Below are 19674 nucleotides of genomic sequence, written 5' to 3' on the forward strand. Positions count from 1 at the left end.
ATAGTTAAGTTTTTGTGTTTTGGTCTGTTTTTCTTATACTGTATGCAATAGGTCTGCTATATTTGGTGATTGGAATGATTGTAAGGTGCACATGTCTAGCTGGCAGGTGTCATCTGACTTTGACCTCGTTTTCATGGTTCAGTGGTCAAAGTTAAGTTTTTGAGTTTTGGTCTTTTTTTCTAATACTATATGCAATAGGTCAACTATATTTGGTGTATGGAAATATTTTATGATCTATATGTCAGTCGCGCAGGTTTTATATGACCTTGACTTCATTTTCACGGTTCATTGCTCAGTGTTAAGTTTTTGTGTTTTGGTCTGTTTTTCTTAAACTATAAGCAATAGGTCAACTATATTTGTTATATGGAAGAATTGTTAACTGTACATGTCTGCCTGGCATGGTTCATCTGACCTTGCCTCATTTTCATGGTTCATTGGTCAGTGTTTAGTTTTCTTGGTTAATGTTAAGTTTATGTGACAGTTGTAATAAAGCTTTATATTTAGGACTATCAACATAATATCAATGATTAGTAAAGAAGGCGAGACATTTCAGCGTGTGCACTCTTGTTCATTAAGGTACAGTATTGGACAATAAATTGAATCGACAACGGTTAAACATCTGCTGTCGAATCAACTAATTCATCAAAATGATAAAGGAGACTCGATTGTAACGATTGAATTTTAGCTGTCTATTCAATCAACTCATATGATTAAAATGGGGACACAATTGATAAACAATTGAGCATCAGCTGTCGATTCAATCAACTCTTCAAAATAGTATGGAAGTAATGATAGTTAAGATTGATCATGATGGAACATTGGATGTTGATTCAATAAACTTTTCAATATAATATTGAGGGCACAATCATTACAATAGATAACGATTGAACATTTGCTGTTGAGTAATATAAAATTGAAGTAATAGAATTGATTGAGCTGATCAACTGTGGCACGATCACATCGATTGATTACGATTGATATGATCGTGCTCCTAGTAAATTGAAGTAATAGAATTGATTGAGCTGATCAACTGTGGCACGATCACATCAATTGATTACGATTGATATGATCGTGCTCCTAGTAAATTGAAGTAATAGAATTTGATTGAGCTGATCAACTGTGACACGATCACATTGATTGATTAAGACTGATATGATCGTGCTCTTAGTAAATCGAAGTAATAGAATTGATTGTGCTGATCAACTGTGGCACGATCACATCGATTGATTACGATTGATATGATTGTGCTCCTAGCAAATTGAAGTAATAGAATTGATTGTGCTGATCAACTGTGGCACAATCACATCGATTGATTACGATTGATATGATCGTGCTCCTAGCAAATTGAAGTAATAGAATTGATTGAGCTGATCAACTGTGGCACAATCACATTGATTGATTACAATTGATATGATCAAGCTCTTAGTAAATTGAAGTAATAGAATTGATTGAGCTGATCAACTGTGGCACAATCACATTGATTGATTACAATTGATATGATCAAGCTCCTAGTAAATTGAAGTAATAGAATTGATTAAGTTAAAACTATGTAACTATTTGTAAAGAATTGATTGAGAAGATAAATAGAGTTGAATAAAAATCATAGCAAATACCCCACAACAATAGATTGGTCCTACAACGTTACTCTATTGACTAGGATAGACTTTAGAAAAGATAACGTTTTCCACAAAGTGTCTATTCAATGTATTGTCCAATACTGTTCCGGTGTCGAATTTCTATAGTGCAATGTTTTTCATGTAGATTTGTTTTAGTAGTAAATAATGTTTTTTAATGTTTGCCTCTTTTTTTGAACCTGACTTTTAATAAGCTAATATCAAGTTTCTGTACTGTTAGCTTTTGTCACTTATAATATTTGAATATATGGCTGATGCACTATGTTAGGATTCAAATTGAAATTTTGTCACAGTTGTTTAAGAAAAGCATTTTGAAATAGGTTTTGTCTCAATGTTTGTATTGGTGCACTATTTTTTATTGTGAATGGTTTCCAAATATTTACAAGGACTGTTTCTTTGTAGGAAGTAGGATTGGGACAGGAACTGAAGATGAAGAAGGGAGATAAGATGAGATTTACATCTAATCCTACTTACAGAGATTGTGGGACTCCAGAGAATATGTTTGTAGATATAGGGGAGGCCATAGATAGAGTTCAGATTGGCAATCAAGTGATAATAGAGGATGGGCCTCTCACCTTTAAAGTTGTAGCAAAAGGTGTGTAGCATCTTAGAATGTTAAAGGTTAGATCTTTACAGCTTCAGAGAAAACCCTTTTTATACGTAACCATATACTCCTGATAATAAGATGCTGTGAACAGGGCTTGACCAAAATTGTATTAGTTTAAGGCAACAAAGCTGTCCAGTTAAATTTTTGGCTACAGTTTCAAAATAAGTTTTTGAGCACCTGAGAATACCCCTAGATGTTGGTAGGGTTGGTGTTGCTCAGGAGCACCTGAGATTACCCCTAGATGTTGGAAGGGTTGGTGTTGCTCAGGAGCACCTGAGATTACCCCTAGATGTTGGTAGGGTTTGTGTTGCACAGGAGCACCTGAGATTACCCCTAGATGTTGGTAGGGTTGGTGTTGCTCAGGAGCACCTGAGATTACCCCTAGATGTTGGTAGGGTTGGTGTTGCACAGGAGCACCTGAGATTACCCCTAGATGTTGTTTGGTTGGTGTTGCACAGGAGCACCTGAAATTACCCCTAGATGTTGGTAGGGTTGGTGTTGTGCAGGAGCACCTGAGATTACCTCTAGGTGTTGGTAGGGTTGGTGTGGCTCAGGAGCACCTGAGATTACCCCTAGATGTTGGTAGGGTTTGTGTTGCACAGGAGCACCTGAGATTACCCCTAGATGTTGGTAGGGTTGGTGTTGCTCAGGAGCACCTGAGATTACCTCTAGATGTTGGTAGGGTTGGTGTTGCTCAGGAGCACCTGATATTACCCCTAGATGTTGGTAGGGTTGGTGTGGCTCAGGAGCACCTGAGATTACCCCTAGATGTTGGTAGGGTTGGTGTTGCTCAGGAGCACCTGATATTACCCCTAGATGTTGGTAGGGTTGGTGTGGATCAGGAGCACCTGAGATTACCCCTAGATGTTGGTAGGGTTGGTGTGGCTCAGGAGCACCTGAGATTACCCCTAGATGTATGTAGGGTTGGTGTTGTTCAGGAGCACCTGAGATTACCCCTAGATGTTGGTAGGGTTGGTGTTGCTCAGGAGCACCTAAGATTACCCCTAGATGTTGGTAGGGTTGGTGTTGCTCAGGAGCACCTGATATTACCCCTAGATGTTGGTAGGGTTGGTGTTGCTCTAGAGCACCTGAGATTACCCCTAGATGTTGGTAGGGTTGGTTTGGCTCAGGAGCACCTGAGATTACCCCTAGATGTTGGTAGGGTTGGTGTTGCTCAGGAGCACCTGAGATTACCCCTAGATGTTGGTAGGGTTTGTGTGGCTCAGGAGCACCTGAGATTACCTCTAGAAGTTGGTAGGGTTGTTGTGGCTCAGGAGCACCTGAGATTACCCCTAGATGTTGGTAGGGTTGGTGTGGCTCAGGAGCACCTGAGATTACCCCTAGATGTTGGTAGGGTTTGTGTTGCTCAGGAGCACCTGAGATTACCCCTAGATGTTGGAAGGGTTGGTGTTGCTCAATCTTCAGTTTTCTATGTAGTGTTTGGTGGACTTGTTTGTGTTTTTTGTTTTCGTTGTCTTTTCTTTTTTGCTATTGTGTCGTCAGTTTATCTTGAATTATTATTTAAAAAGTCCCCCTGGTTTCTTTTGCCTTTTTTTATATTAAAAGTATATTCCAAATAATGGTGTTCATATTTTTGGCAATTCCTTTCATCCCTTTTTGTCCCCTGCGCCACGTGTTGCGGGGGACATAGAAATACCGTGCGTCTGTCCTTCTGTCCTGTCTTGTTAGCGCTCTCATGTGTACAATTCGTGCCAGATTTTAAAAAACTTATATCATAGGTTCATATCAGCAATGTCTTTGACAAATTAGAAAATCAGTGCCGATCAAATATTATTAAAAGAATTATGACCTTGGAAATATTAATTATATTGGAAATTGCATTGTATTTGCTCTCAAGCCTTCATTGTATTTGTAAAAAGTTTGAAAAAACAAAAAAAACATTTTTATGCCCCCGCTGTAGAGGAGGGGGCATTAAGTTTTACCTTTGTCCGTCTGTACGTACGAACATACGAACGTCCCATAATTGGTTTCCGTTCTCTAACTTTAGTTTGCCTCAAGCAAATGTTATGAAACTTATACACAATGCTTATTACCACAAAACACAGATCAAGTTTGAATTTTGGTGGCGTCACTTTTACTGTTCTAGACTTATGCCCCTTTACAAATGGAAAAATTGCTGAATTTTTTGTTTCAGTTCTCTGACTTTAGTTTGCCTCAACCAAATGTTTTGAAACTTATACACAATGCTTATTACCACAAAACACTGATAAAGTCTCAATTTTGGTGGCGTCACTTTTACCATTCTAGATTTATGACCCTTTACAAATGGAAAAATTGCTGAATTTTTTCGTTTCCATTCTCTTACTTTAGTTTGCCTCAACCAAATGTTATGAAACTTATACACAATGCTTATTACCACAAAACTCAGATCAAGTTCACATTTGGGTAGTGTCACTTTTACAGTTCTTGAGTTATATCCCTTTATAACGTTATATGCAAGTGGGGGCATCATTTGTGTCCCATGGACACATTCCCCATTTATTTTTTAAGTTATTGCCCTTGGATGGATAAAATATGTGCAACACGTGGGGATATTGGAACTCTAAACTTTTATTATGTATTATTGTATTAAAGAAACTTTAATTCTTGTAGGAAAAGATTATGTAGATTGTGAAGTAGAAGAACCAGGAGAGTTGGGAGGAAGGATGTTATGGACTGTACCTAGACTCATCCTGAAGGAACCAAAACTGTCAGACAAAGATAAACAAGAACTGGACTTTGCTTTAGAAAATCATGTAATTATCAGTATTCTGTTTGCCCTGTGTTAGTAGTGTTCAGTAAGAAGATTATTATTATTATCTGCCTCGTCATATTTACTAACTCATGTACATCCGAATGATTGTTGATATTTACATATGATTTGGTTAAGTTTGTGTTTTTGTTCATGTGTACATATGATTTGGTTAAGTTTTGTGTTTTTGTTCATGTGTACATATGATTTAGTTAAGTTTGTGTTTTTTTTTCATGTGTACATATGATTTGGTTAAGTTTGTGTTTTTGTTCATGTGTACATATGATTTGGTTAAGTTTTGTGTTTTTGTTCATGTGTACATATGATTTGGTTAAGTTTTGTGTTTTTGTTCATGTGTACATATGATTTGGTTAAGTTTGTGTTTTTTTTTCATGTGTACATATTATTTGGTTAAGTTTTGTGTTTTTGTTCATGTGTACATATGATTTGGTTAAGTTTGTGTTTTTGTTCATGTGTACATATGATTTGGTTAAGTTTTGTGTTTTTGCTCATGTGTACATATGATTTGGTTAAGTTTGTGTTTTTGTTCATGTGTACATATGATTTGGTTAAGCTTGTGTTTTTGTTGATGTGTACATATGATTTGGTTAAGTTTTGTGTTTTTGTTCATGTGTACATATGATTTGGTTAAGTTTGTGTTTTTTTTTCATGTGTACATATGATTTGGTTAAGTTTTGTGTTATTGTTCATGTGTACATATGATTTGGTTAAGTTTGTGTTTTTGTTCATGTGTACATATGATTTGGTTAAGTTTGTGTTTTTGTTCATGTGTACATATGATTTGGTTAAGTTTTGTGTTTTTGCTCATGTGTACATATGATTTAGTTCTGTTTGTGCTTTTGTCCATATGTACACATGATTTGGTAAAGTTTTGCATCTTTGTCCATTTCTCAGAGAAATCTCCTGATTTTTCATAACCATTTCCAATCAAACGTTTTTATATTTGTAATCATAAATCATTAGATCTCAAAATAGAAAAATAACAGTTACAACAGTACAAATGATTTTCTTTCAATATTTCCACTGTACCAGACTGTTATTGAACCTAATGGCACAGCAAGCCACTGCTCTACCAAGCAATGAAATAAATAAATAATCTACTAACACAGCTAATAGAGGACACTAATAAATCTACAAGGTCAAGGAAAATAGTTTATTTGATCCTGAATGTTACAGAAGAGAACGAATTGCCATCAAAAATTTTAACTGTACCAAATTCTTCCTCTGGCACTGTATGTCACTGCTTCACCGCATTACTAAAGAATAAGATACAAAAAGGGAGTAACAGGATTCACCTAAAATGCTCCACAGTATTACAAACCACATCAACCACCAACACCCAAATCTTTCAAGAAAAGAAAAAAAGGAAAACAACATTAACATGACATGGTCCAGATAGTATACATTAGCTCAGATAATGGAGAGAATTTTTAAATCTGATATGTCATAACAATATGGCCATAATAACGTCTGGTTCATTAGATACTGTAAATTCTATTTTTACATTTAGTCTTTGAAATTAAATATCGGCCATCCTATGCCATTTTAAATAAATACCTAATATGCAGATAATTATTTTCCAGGTAAATGATACAATTTAAATGTGTTTATATTAGGTAGATATGATATTTGCCTCCTTTGTGTATGATCCTGCCTTAGTCCATGAAATAAGAGAATATCTTGGAGAGAGAGCAAAGACAATGAAGATTGTGTCCAAAATAGAGAACTATGAAGGAATCAGAAGGTCAGATTTTACTGTTAACTATCTTGTTTGTAAATATCTTAAAAACACAGATTTTCTATCAAAAGGGCTATTAAAAGTACAGACTATAAGAACTAGACGTTTGTATAAAGTTAACAAAGAAGTATGTTTACTAATAGAAACTACTGGAATCTTCTAGAATTTACCAATAAAATGCTAATTTTCTAATTATAAGTAAATGTTATTTATCTAGTGATATATCTGGATTTCAAACTTGTACAGTCAGTCCTGAATATGATACACAGTTTAAAATGATATGCTTATCCTGTCCAAAAGATATAAGTTTCAGTAGGTATGGGTGATATAATTAGCTTAATTTATCAGCTAAAATAGGTGTCATTATTTTCTACTCAATTATCTTTTTTCAGATATGATGAAATATTAGATGTGTCAGACGGTATAATGGTTGCCAGGGGAAACTTGGGAATTGACATTCCTCCGGAGAAAGTTTTCATTGCTCAGAAAATGATGATCAGCAGAGCAAACAATGTGGGCAAGCCTGTTATATGTGCAACACAGGTAAACAAGAAGTAGGATGAACATATTTGTTTATTTAAAGGATTTTTTTATGCCCCCGTCGTAGGCAATGGGGGCATTAAGTGTTACCCTTGACAATTCATTTTTTGTTTCCGCACTCAAACTTAAGTAAGCCTTATGCAAATTTTGGGAAACTCATACACAATGTTAATAACGACTACACACAGACAGAGTTCGAATTTGGGCAGTGACTCATTCATTGTTCAATAGTTATGCCCCTTTTTAACTTGGAAAATTGCAAAGCTTGAGCAGTGGCATTCGTGTCCTCAGACACATTCTTTTATTTTTTAAATGAATAAGTATCATCCCTGATGATAGTTGTTGAAACCAGTAGCCCTTTACTATTTGAATGTAATTCAGAAATCTTTGTATGTCTGCATTTTTAAAAGCATTTTAACTTTATTATATTTGTATACACTTTTTAGGCGTTTATATATATATATATATGTATTGTTTTTCAATTTAGACTTGTTTATATATATATAAACGGGTTATGTTCTTCTCATATATTTTATGACGGTATAATACTAAACCCCTAACAGGAGGGATTGTGCCTGATATTCATATGATGAAGACATAATCTTTCAATCAGTTTAATTGAGGTCTGGAGCTGGCATATCAGTAACTGCTAGTAATCTGTTGTTATTTATGTATTATTGTCATTTTGTTTATTTTCTTTTGTTTCCTATTCTGACATCGGACTCAGAATTCTCTTAAACTGAGTTTTACTGTGCGTACTGTTGTACGTTTGTTTTTTCTACATTGGCTAGAGGTATAGGGGGAGGGTTGAGATCTCAAAAAACATGTTTAACCCCGCCACATTTTTGCGCCTGTCCCAAGTCAGGAGCCTCTGGCCTTTGTTAGTCTTGTATCATTTTTAATTTTAGTTTCTTGTGTATAATTTGGAGTTTAGTATGACGTCCATTATCACTGAACTAGTATACATTTTTGTTTAGGGGCCAGCTGAAGGACACCTCCGGGTGCGGGAGTTTCTCGCTGCATTGAAGACCCATTGGTGGCCTTCGGCTGTTGTCTGCTCTATGGTCGGGTTGTTGTCTCTTTGACACATTCCCCATTTCCATTCTCAATTTCATATATATATATATAGAAATTTGTTTTGCATGCACACGTATAAAAATTGCGGTTTTTATCCAACGCAATCATAGTTTTTAACGTTGTTTTCAATTTAGACTTGTATATATATATATACATTAAGTCAAATGTATATACCAAACATTGATTAGTAATTTTGATTTGATCTATAAAAGCCCCCAAAAAACAAAACTGAAATGGCTTTAATTAAAACAAACTCAATTACATAAAATATGGATGAATGTTGACTATGTTTTCACATCATATTCCACAAGGCTTAATTTTGAATAATTTGTATAAGATCTTTTGGTCACATTGTCAATTTTTACTAATGTTTACTTCAAATAAATCTCAACCAGAAACCCACATGATGAAGTTCTTAATCTTAACATGGAAGATATTTTTTAGAGAACGTTTATATTTTCAGATGCTAGCTAGTATGATTCAGAACCCTCGTCCAACGAGAGCTGAAGTTGCAGATGTTGCAAATGCTGTCATAGATGGTGCTGATAGTGTGATGTTGTCAAGAGAAACAGCCAGAGGCAAAAATCCACTGAAATCATTACAAACAATATGCAATGTCAGTAGAGAAGCTGAGCAGGCTTTATACAGAGATCAGTTATTCCGTGATCTCAGAGTAATGGTGGAGTCAGAGCCCACTGATGCCACACATACAGCGGCTTTGTCTGCTGTTGAAGCGGCAATGAAATGTCATGCCAGAGCCATAGTTGTTATAACTGCCACTGGCAGGTATGATGATAAGAATTAAACAATGGCTGTTCAAAACTAAAAATATTTTCCAGTTCTTCTTGTGACTTTCATCTTTACACACAATTTAAAAGAAATTGATTCCATGAATCAGGAAAAATTGAGCATCTTTTTGAAGTATTGGTATACAAAAAAAATGGCTCTCCAAAAATTTTATATATATATAAGAAGGCCATTTGTTGAGCCCAAATGCCAAAATATTTGTCAATACAATTTTATAACATCTTGTTCATATATTACTATCTTACATCAGTATTGTTGCATATATTTTATGACTTTTATATAGATATAATTAAAAGTAACTAAATATGTGGTTTTAAACAGTGGCAGTAATAATATTTTTAAACCTGCCTGATAGTATTTCAAAAGATTTTGCAATTATTTCCGACATTCTGTCAATCAACTATTTTTGTCACTTACTATTTTACAGAACTTAAAAGGTCACAATTTTTTTCTAAAGGTAGAAAATACTGAAACCAGGACTATTCTGGTTTATCATTGTCATTGCATTCTATACAATTTCTGTTGTGTTTTTTTACAACAACTTTAAATCACAGCTTCAATATATATCTCGAATATAGTATCATCTTGGTATGCTGATTGTATATTGTTTGTTCCAGGTCAGCAGCACTGATTGTATATATATTATTTGTCTAGGTCAGCAGCACTGATTATATATATATTATTTGTTTCAGGTCAGCAGCACTGATTGTATATATATATAATTTGTCCCAGGTCAGTAGCACTGATTGTATATATATATTATTTGTTCCAGGTCAGCAGCACTGATTGCATATATACTATTTGTTCCAGGTCAGCAGCACTGATTGTATATATATTATTACACCCCCGCTTTAAAAAAGTGGGGTATACTGTTTTACCTCTGTCTGTCCATCCGTCTATCCGTCTGTCCGTCCCATGAATGTTTTTCGTCGCATTTTTCTCAGGAACTACATCATACGGATTTCTGAAATTTGGTTTCAGGGTTTATATAAGTCAGCTATATCATGTGATGCGTTTTCAGATTCATCACTCGACAACTTCCTGTTTACCATCAAGTATTTGGGCGGGGGTATCATCAGTGAGCAGTAACTCGCAGTTTCACTTGCTTGTTCCAGGTCAGCAGCACTGATTGTATATATATTATTTGTTCCAGGTCAGCAGCACTGAGTGTATATATATTGTTTGTCCCAGGTCAGCAGCACTAATTGTATATATATTGTTTGTCCCAGGTAAGCAGCACTGATTGTATATATATTGTTTGTTCCAGGTCAGCAGCACTGATTGTATTATTATTGTTTGTCCCAGGTCTGCATCACTGATTGTATATATATATTGTTTGTTCCAGGTCAGCAGCACTGATTGTATATATATTGTTTGTTCCAGGTCAGCAGCACTGATTGTATATATATTGTTTGTCCCAGGTCAGCAACACTGATTGTATACATATTGTTTGTTCCAGGTCAGCAGCACTGATTGTATATATATTGTTTGACCCAGGTCAGCAGCACTGATTGTATATATATTGTTTGTCCCAGGTCAGCAGCACTGATTGTATATATATTGTTTGTTCCCGGTCAGCAGCACTGATTGTATATATTGTTTGTCCCAGGTCAGCAGCACTGATTGTATATATATATATTGTTTGTTCCAGGTCAGCAGCACTGATTGTATATATATATTGTATGTCCCAGGTCAGCAACACTGATTGTATATATATTGTTTGTTCCAGGTCAGCAGCACTGATTGCTAAATACCGTCCACCATGTGTAATCATAGCTATTACAAGATTTCCTCACACAGCTAGAAGCCTCCATCTTCACAGAGGAGTTTTACCCATACTTTATCAAGGTATATAGTATGCTTTTTTTCTAAACAGCATTTTATCTTATACTTTATGATATTTGTAATACTCAGAAACGTGTCCTTCCCATCAAACATGTCCCATACTCCAAACGAGTCCATATGGCATCACTGTACGCCCAAACATGTCTAGCTTGTGTAGGATGCCAAAACATGTCCTTTTCATAACTCCCAATCATCTCCATGTTTTAAAAACACTCAAACATGTCTAGCTCAATGTATGAAAAGTGATTATCACATTCAGGCTAGGAATGCCATTATCTACCAGGTGTCACTTCCAGCTACTGTTAACATCAAATTGATTAAATTTTTATGGTGATTGTCAAAATGTTCTTGGGCCTATTGTGATTTGTTGGATGTCTAAAAGAAGAAGCTTACTGTTATTTTTGGAAAATTATACTTTTTAAAATTAACCAATTGTTTTTTTATTGTTAACTGAAGTAATTGAATGCAGAAAACTTTTTATCGTTCGTACTGTACCAAAACCTACCAGTAGACACCATCAAGGTCTTCAAACAGAGATCATGTTATGTAATATAAGTAGGGACATCTAAATACAGGTAAAACAAAAGAAATCTTGGACGTCTTATTTACTATGATATTTATATGACCCATTATGAAATGATATTGAAATGTAAAAAAAAATAAGTTCATAGAAGAGATTTAAAATCTATAATGTTTTAATATTTTCAGCTGAGAGAACAGAAGAATGGATATCTATAATGTTTTAATATTTTCAGCTGAGAGAACAGAAGAATGGATATCTATAATGTTTTAATATTTTCAGCTGAGAGAACAGAAGAATGGATATCTATAATGTTTTAATATTTTCAGCTGAGAGAACAGAAGAATGGATATCTATAATGTTTTAATATTTTCAGCTGAGAGAACAGCAGAATGGATATCTATAATGTTTTAATATTTTCAGCTGAGAGAACAGCAGAATGGATATCTATAATGTTTTAATATTTTCAGCTGAGAGAACAGCAGAATGGATATCTATAATGTTTTAATATTTTCAGCTGAGAGAACAGAAGAATGGATATCTATAATGTTTTAATATTTTCAGCTGAGAGAACAGAAGAATGGATATCTATAATGTTTTAATATTTTCAGCTGAGAGAACAGCAGAATGGATATCTATAATGTTTTAATATTTTCAGCTGAGAGAACAGCAGAATGGATATCTATAATGTTTTACTATTTTCAGCTGAGAGAACAGCAGAATGGATATCTATAATGTTTTACTATTTTCAGCTGAGAGAACAGCAGAATGGATATCTATAATGTTTTAATATTTTCAGCTGAGAGAACAGCAGAATGGATATCTATAATGTTTTAATATTTTCAGCTGAGAGAACAGAAGAATGGATATCTATAATATTTTAATATTTTCAGCTGAGAGAACAGCAGAATGGATATCTATAATGTTTTAATATTTTCAGCTGAGAGAACAGCAGAATGGATATCTATAATGTTTTAATATTTTCAGCTGAGAGAACATCAGAATGGATATCTATAATGTTTTACTATTTTCAGCTGAGAGAACATCAGAATGGATATCTATAATGTTTTACTATTTTCAGCTGAGAGAACAGCAGAATGGATATCTATAATGTTTTAATATTTTCAGCTGAGAGAACATCAGAATGGATATCTATAATGTTTTACTATTTTCAGCTGAGAGAACATCAGAATGGATATCTATAATGTTTTAATATTTTCAGCTGAGAGAACAGCAGAATGGATATCTATAATGTTTTAATATTTTCAGCTGAGAGAACATCAGAATGGATATCTATAATGTTTTACTATTTTCAGCTGAGAGAACATCAGAATGGATATCTATAATGTTTTAATATTTTCAGCTGAGAGAACATCAGAATGGATAAATGATGTGGATAATAGAATAAACAATGGTCTAATGATAGCTAAAGAATTACGGTATATTGATTCTGGAGATATCTGTGTCTTAGTAACTGGATGGAAGGCTGGTACAGGCAGGACAAACACTGTGCGAATTATCACCTGTCCCACCTCAGAAAGTCCACAAATGTATGTCAGAATCCATGGCTCCATGTCTGAGGAATTGTTAGATTTAGATGTTACTGATCATCCAATTCATAGATGAAATGATATCTTTTATTCTGCTTGCATCATTTTTAAGGGGATATAATACAGCTGATATTTTACCATAATATTTTAAAAACAGTCAGATATTGTAGATGTAATACTTCCAAAATACTAACAATTTATTGGTTATTTAATACAGTGGATGTAGACTCCCATAGTATGAAGATGTTGATTATATTAAAGATAAAAAGGAGATGTGATCAGTTCAACTATTTGTTTCCTGAAATTGCAAAAAATGTTCAATCCTTTCTTAGTTAAGGTAGCTGGGGTGTCTAAATGTTTGAGGATAGATTTTTCTTAAACTTCTGTAAAAGACTTCTGTATCAATAAACTTTCAAATTTCAATATAACGGTATTGGTCTCACGAACCTTGTTTTTTTCGTTAAAATACATGGAAATGAAAGAAATCACAGTTATTTTATATGGGTTATATAGTGGAATCTTATTTTTCCATATTGAGGAAACATTAAACAATAGAATTAGTTAAAATTCAATTGGAGAATTGCTTTTCATAAATACTTCCAAAATATCAATTAAAAGTAGGGGTCACGGGACTTATTGTCTTGAAGAAAGAACAAAAAATTGTCCTAACAAATTGGAAATAATTATCTGCCCTTGATTTTTGGAACGGATTTTTTTCTAAAAAATTAAATACTCTTAAGGACACTTAATTTTTGATAGTTTAATATTTAAATTTCAACTTTTAGGTGTTTTGTTGTATATTGAATGATACTGAGTGAAATATTTTTAAACCTAAAAAGTATTTTTGCAACATGCCCAGAAGGGATGCTCAGAAAAAGACACCAGATCTACCTCAAGTTTAATGTGTTTTGGTAAATGAATAGGATGAACTTGTCTGGTCATTTTAATGCAGAATATCATTATGATGTTGAAAAATTTAAATAAGTTCCTAAAATGGCACTTTCCCTTAGTTTTTTATATAAGAACCAAAAAAGGTGCTTCATTAGACCATCTTTTTTGAACTCACAGTGCCATTAGAAAATTGTGATGTTTACTTTTGCCCAAAAAATGTTACCACAGAAACTGTATTGTATTCCCAAAGTAAATTTTTTATTCAAACACCATAGAAACTTGGGTTTGTTTTCAAGAATTCTCCACAAATTAGGCATGCGTTATAATATTATGTTCATTATAAAATGTTCTAATTTTACAACAACATGTTTTTCATATAAGTCCTGTATCAATTAAACACTTAGTTTTTAAATATTAGATACAAAGCAAAGAGCAGGCAACTGATTGTCTCTTATTCATAATTGTCCAAACCATTAATTATTGGATTGTTACCTTGTAAAGGTTGAGTTATGGTATATGTGTTACATTTTTTTTTTATTAAGATATTATGAAAGATTTATTTATTTTTTGATAGTATCATTTGCATGTATATTTTCAGCATATAGGCTTCCATTGTTTTATGTTGTTTTCATTGTCTGGGTCATTTTTGGTGCTGTTTTTGTTTATCAGCCACTCTGCTTAAACCACTTGCCATAAATCAAGCCAATAGATCAGTCTGTTACATTAATTGATGTTGTGTACCTCATGTTTATACAACCTGATGTGTTGGGTTGAATATAGGAATCATACAACCTGATGTGTTGGATTGAATATAGGAATCATACAACCTGATGTGTTGGGTTGAATATAGGAATCATACAACCTGATGTGTTGGGTTAAATATAGGAATCAGCTTGATAGTCTGTTTGTGTGAACATTTTTCTCATGGCCTTTGTCCAACTGGGAAGAATAATGGATAATAATAGGCAAATACGTTTCTTTCTTTATTATTTATATGGGAATTTTGGTAAATCAGTACTATATAGGGAGGTACATATGGATGGCATGTTCAGCCTATTCAGTTTGTTTCACATTTTTGCTATTTTAAGCAAATAAATTGCCATTGATTTTTCTTGCCTGTTTTAAGTTTTTATACTAACTCTGTCATCACACATTTCACTTGTTTATAATTTTCTAAACGAAAATACACTGTTAGCTCATAATAGGCAAGAGTTGATGAGGGCAGGATATTCTAGTATACTGAGTTTCTTGATATAATTGTGGTTGACATTAAGAATTCTGACTCTCAAAAACTTGTCACTTTATACATGGTTACAAGTTTATTGGTAAAACTTTATACAATGGTGCTATATTCATTTGTTAGCCATACTTCCCTAATCCATTGTACAATAAAAGCCAGAAACTTCAATATTTTCACAGGTACTGTAGTTGTGCATGTCACTATAAGTAATAAAATAACCTTGATTTCCTTGGTTTCCATACCCTCAAATTTACAAACTTTCCTTATTGAAATAATCAACTGATTGTACAGTTGTATCAGGCAGTACACATCCTCCATTGATGGATCATAAAACATTAACTAAGTCACATTTCTATTTGTATATTTATTTTTAAACCCAATAATAATTTAGTGCCAATATTATATTGTATAGCCTGCTATAAAACACTTTATATGCAAAAATTACAAACTGTAAGTGTAAGATATTGTACAGAATTTACACAGCAAAGTTTTAGTCATTTAATACTGATGGAATTGTCATCCATTATTCTATTTTTTTTACATTATCTATATATCTTGAGAAATCAATTATGCCTTTGTTATTTTCATGGGAAAGAAAACAACTGGATAAAATTGCTTTTATTCAGTAACCATATCATATTAACGTTGTCATATCATCATATAAAATTCCAACAGTTGTATTTGTTTTATTTTTTGCCTTATTTTATTGAGCTGATATTTCATTAATAAGTGTATAATGCAATACAGGTTAACATTTGTTTCAGATTATACCTTATTCATGGAAATATGCCTCATGGACTTTTCATGAAATTGTACTTTCTTCATGTAGGGAACGTGTCAAGTTAAACTACTGTATTTTCTACATGTAGGGAACTTGTCAAGTTAAACTACTGTACTTTCTACATGTAGGGAACGTGTCAAGTTAAACTACTGTACTTTCTACATGTAGGGAACTTGTCAAGTTAAACTACTGTACTTTCTACATGTAGGGAACTTGTCAAGTTATACCACCTTTCACATAGAATCAATAGAAACTTGATAGATTTGGGTTTTACTGTTCTTTGTTACTTAGACTGGAAGAAAAAGAAGCAACCATATCTAATTTATATATAAGATAGATTAAATATGTCATTAGAAGATTGCATAGAAGAGAAAGGATATACAAAAAGGAAAGACTTCAAATTGACCCCCTTGTATGTCTGTGCTTATTCCATCAACAGAGAGGGGTTAACAAGAAAGTATTTCCTACAAAATAAAGACTTATACTTATTACAATGAATAGTGATAGCAATACTTTTATACCTCAGTTGAGTTAGTTGTTTAATAGTGCTACAGGTATAGCTGCATCTCATTTTTATGTTATATATATTGTTGGTTTTTCCATATGTTATATAAGATTTTAACTTTTCATTACTGTGTGCCATGAGAATGGGAAGTTTTTGTTATTTATGTTTAAGAGTAATAGTTATGCATAGAGTATCTAGTCTAGTCTTTATTGTTATTTTGAATTCAATATTATCAACACCATTATTTTTCAAAGAATTTTTGATTTGTTAATTAAAAGTTATGCTTGTTTAATTTCATGTGTCTTCTTACCATCCAATTTGTCCAAAATTATCTTGACATTTAATCCTGTAGGAATATAGTTATGATTATTTATATTTTGCAAAATCTAATACACATATCAAGTAGGATATTTCAAAGCGAGACTTTTAACAGTCATATCCTTTGTCAACTTTTTTCTACAGAGCCATTTGACTAACTTGACTGATTAGATGCCTTCTTAATATTACTTTTTATTCTCCTACAATCTCAATATGCACTAGCTATCACAGGGCCGTAACTACTGACGAGGCAGACGAGGCAATTGCCTCATCTGATTTTCTGGCAAAAAAAACCCAATAATAATAAAAAAAAAAGAAAATGGAGAAAGCTAGGCATGCAGGGGTAGAAAATATCCTTGCATTTTCATATCAAGAACTAAGTAATGCATACTTTGAATAGTAATTAATGTTGAGGGGCAGCTTCTGCACTTTTATTTCAACTATATTAGGTATCGAACTCTCTGCCTGATTACCATTGCCAGTAAACCGGCATTTGGTTCTGCAATTATTTATTTCCAGCAAAAAGTGTCTTGAACAAATTCGAACGTCAGAGATTTTGTTTTCCCAGGAAAAGCTACTACTGACATTACTGGTCGGTTCTTGCTCATGTGAGAGATCTTTTTCTGCCCTTCGGTGTTTTATAAAGACATGGTGCAAGTCAACAATTAATAAGGATAGATTATGAAATTAGCCATGCTTCACGTCCATCGTACAGACAAGGATTTGTATAATGAGACTATACAAACCCTTGGTACGGAAAATGTCGGGCAAGTGATCGAAGAAGCTGTTCTCAAACAATGGGATCGTAGTGGCACAAGAAAGGTCGAACTAGCATTCACATACAGTGACTATCATGACTATAGGTTCCAATCTTTAGGCTTTATTAAAGTGTTCAGTATTAAAATGTGTGTTATTTTTATTGAATGGTTGACCACACACACTTGTCCCGCTTTTTCTAATATCAAACATGTATTTTACTGTAAATTGATACATGTTTGATGGAACAAAATTTGAGGCAAGTATCTGTCAGCCGGCTCTGATAGCCTAATGCAGTTCTATATACGGTAAATATGAAACAAAAACGGATGTAACAAGTTTTATTTCGGACCCTAATATTACAATTTTCGGCAGCCCTCAAACCCCTGCCTTGTCTGTTTCCGATGCCTAGTTACGGCCCTGTATCATGTGCACTTGATGCATCTGTTCATTTCTTTTGAAATGCATATGGTAATGGTGATTATTCATGTACTTAAGGAAATGTCTCATTTATATTATAGCTTATCTATCTGTTATATACTCTGGATTTATTTATATGTTTATTAGAATAATACACCATTTTATTATTGAATATTCAAGATTTAAAAAATGTTTGAAATATGGAATGTTATGAATGTTAATGATAATTAACAGGTATAAGATTTAAAACAATAAATTAAAACAGACACCCAATGTACAGGAAGTGTGAACAAAGAAATGGTTAATTGTGTTCTTTGCAAATGGTTAAAACAGTTGATTTGTGCCCCTGCAATGACAACCAACTGGTAGCCAAGAACACCAATCAAGCATTTCATCAGTGCAAATTATACAATCATTACCATTCCTTGATAAGACACTTTTAAACTTTGAATCTGCCTTATAAATATAGATTCTACCACTGCCTCGAATGTGATACGATATTTATCCACTCGAGACAGTTAAATTTTCAAATTTAAAACGCGAGGCTCGCCGAGCGTTTTAAATATTTAAAATTTAACTGTCGAGAGTGGATAAATATCGTATTACACGAGATTTGGTGGTGGAATCTGTTTCTCTAATGATTTTCAAACAATACGCAGGCAAATTTATTCCTTCTTTTCGAATGATCTGCAAAAAGATGTGTTCTTTCTATGTGACGTCATCAGGCATGGTCGCCTTTTTTCATGCCGTCACAATAGGAAATTCAGAGGAAAGCAAGAAAATTCGACGTCATAATCGGATTTTAACCAATGAAGAACTGAGATCAAACGAACCACACGTTGATTAAATTTTTTTTATACAATGGGTGCAGAAAGGGATAAATTGACGAAGAATTAGAGAAAATATTTTATATGATATATATCTTGTTACACCAAACATGTTTAATGAGAATTAATAGATTCAAATAAATATTCCAAATCCTAGTCATGTTAATTGTTAAATATGTCACAAGATCCCATTTAACCAATGTATAAGCAGCAAAAATGATCAGTAATACAAGATCATCAAAGGAGTTATCTTAGTCATGAACAAGATTGCCATGCTGTAGCTTTATGTCCCCAGCACTGTATAAATGAGGAATTAAATTGTATGTCACAATGTGTCATTGTGGTAAGATACTCAAATTATGGTAAAATTACGATAACTCCAATAAAAATGGTGATACCAAAATGACAGTTCCATATACATGATGGCAAAGTATGAGAACTTTCTGTCAAATGGCCTTAGAGGAGTTGTGTTCACAAGGTATCACTATCAAAATACTCCAAAAATTGTCAGTCATATTACTCCTGTAAAAATGGTTAGATCTAAATGACAGTATAATATGGTCTTCACATTGTTGCAAACATCCTACCAAATATGAGAGAATTCTGTTAGGTGCTATTGTCACAATACTAAAAAAAATTGCAAAGTCCCATAACTCCTATAAAAATGGTCATATCTAAAAGGTGGTCAACTACACATGACGACAAACAATCCTACTAAGTATGAAATCTTTCTGTTAAACAGAACCAGAGGAGTTGAGTCAAAGTCCCATAACTCCAGTAAAAATTTGTCAAATCAAACTGATAATATAGCATGGTCAGGAGAATATGACATCATATAATCCTAC

General features: G+C 33.4%; 1 protein-coding gene across 2 annotated transcripts in view; it reads left to right on the forward strand.

Annotated features, from left to right (window-relative positions):
* LOC127737293 (pyruvate kinase-like) overlaps positions 1–18985 on the forward strand; it is a 43157-nt gene extending 24172 nt beyond the window's left edge. For both annotated transcript variants that reach the window (XM_052247881.1, XM_052247880.1), the window contains exons 5-11: positions 2037–2229; positions 4855–4997; positions 6631–6758; positions 7145–7295; positions 8833–9155; positions 10906–11024; positions 12905–18985. In XM_052247881.1, the coding sequence (XP_052103841.1) occupies positions 2037–2229; positions 4855–4997; positions 6631–6758; positions 7145–7295; positions 8833–9155; positions 10906–11024; positions 12905–13167 (1320 nt within the window). In that variant the 3' untranslated portion in view covers positions 13168–18985. The remainder of the gene's footprint in view (positions 1–2036; positions 2230–4854; positions 4998–6630; positions 6759–7144; positions 7296–8832; positions 9156–10905; positions 11025–12904) is intronic.
* The last annotated feature ends 689 nt before the right edge of the window (positions 18986–19674 follow it).

The sequence above is a fragment of the Mytilus californianus genome, unplaced genomic scaffold (assembly GCF_021869535.1).
Source record: "Mytilus californianus isolate M0D057914Y unplaced genomic scaffold, xbMytCali1.0.p SCAF_4, whole genome shotgun sequence".
Classification (NCBI taxonomy): Eukaryota; Metazoa; Mollusca; class Bivalvia; order Mytilida; family Mytilidae; genus Mytilus; species Mytilus californianus.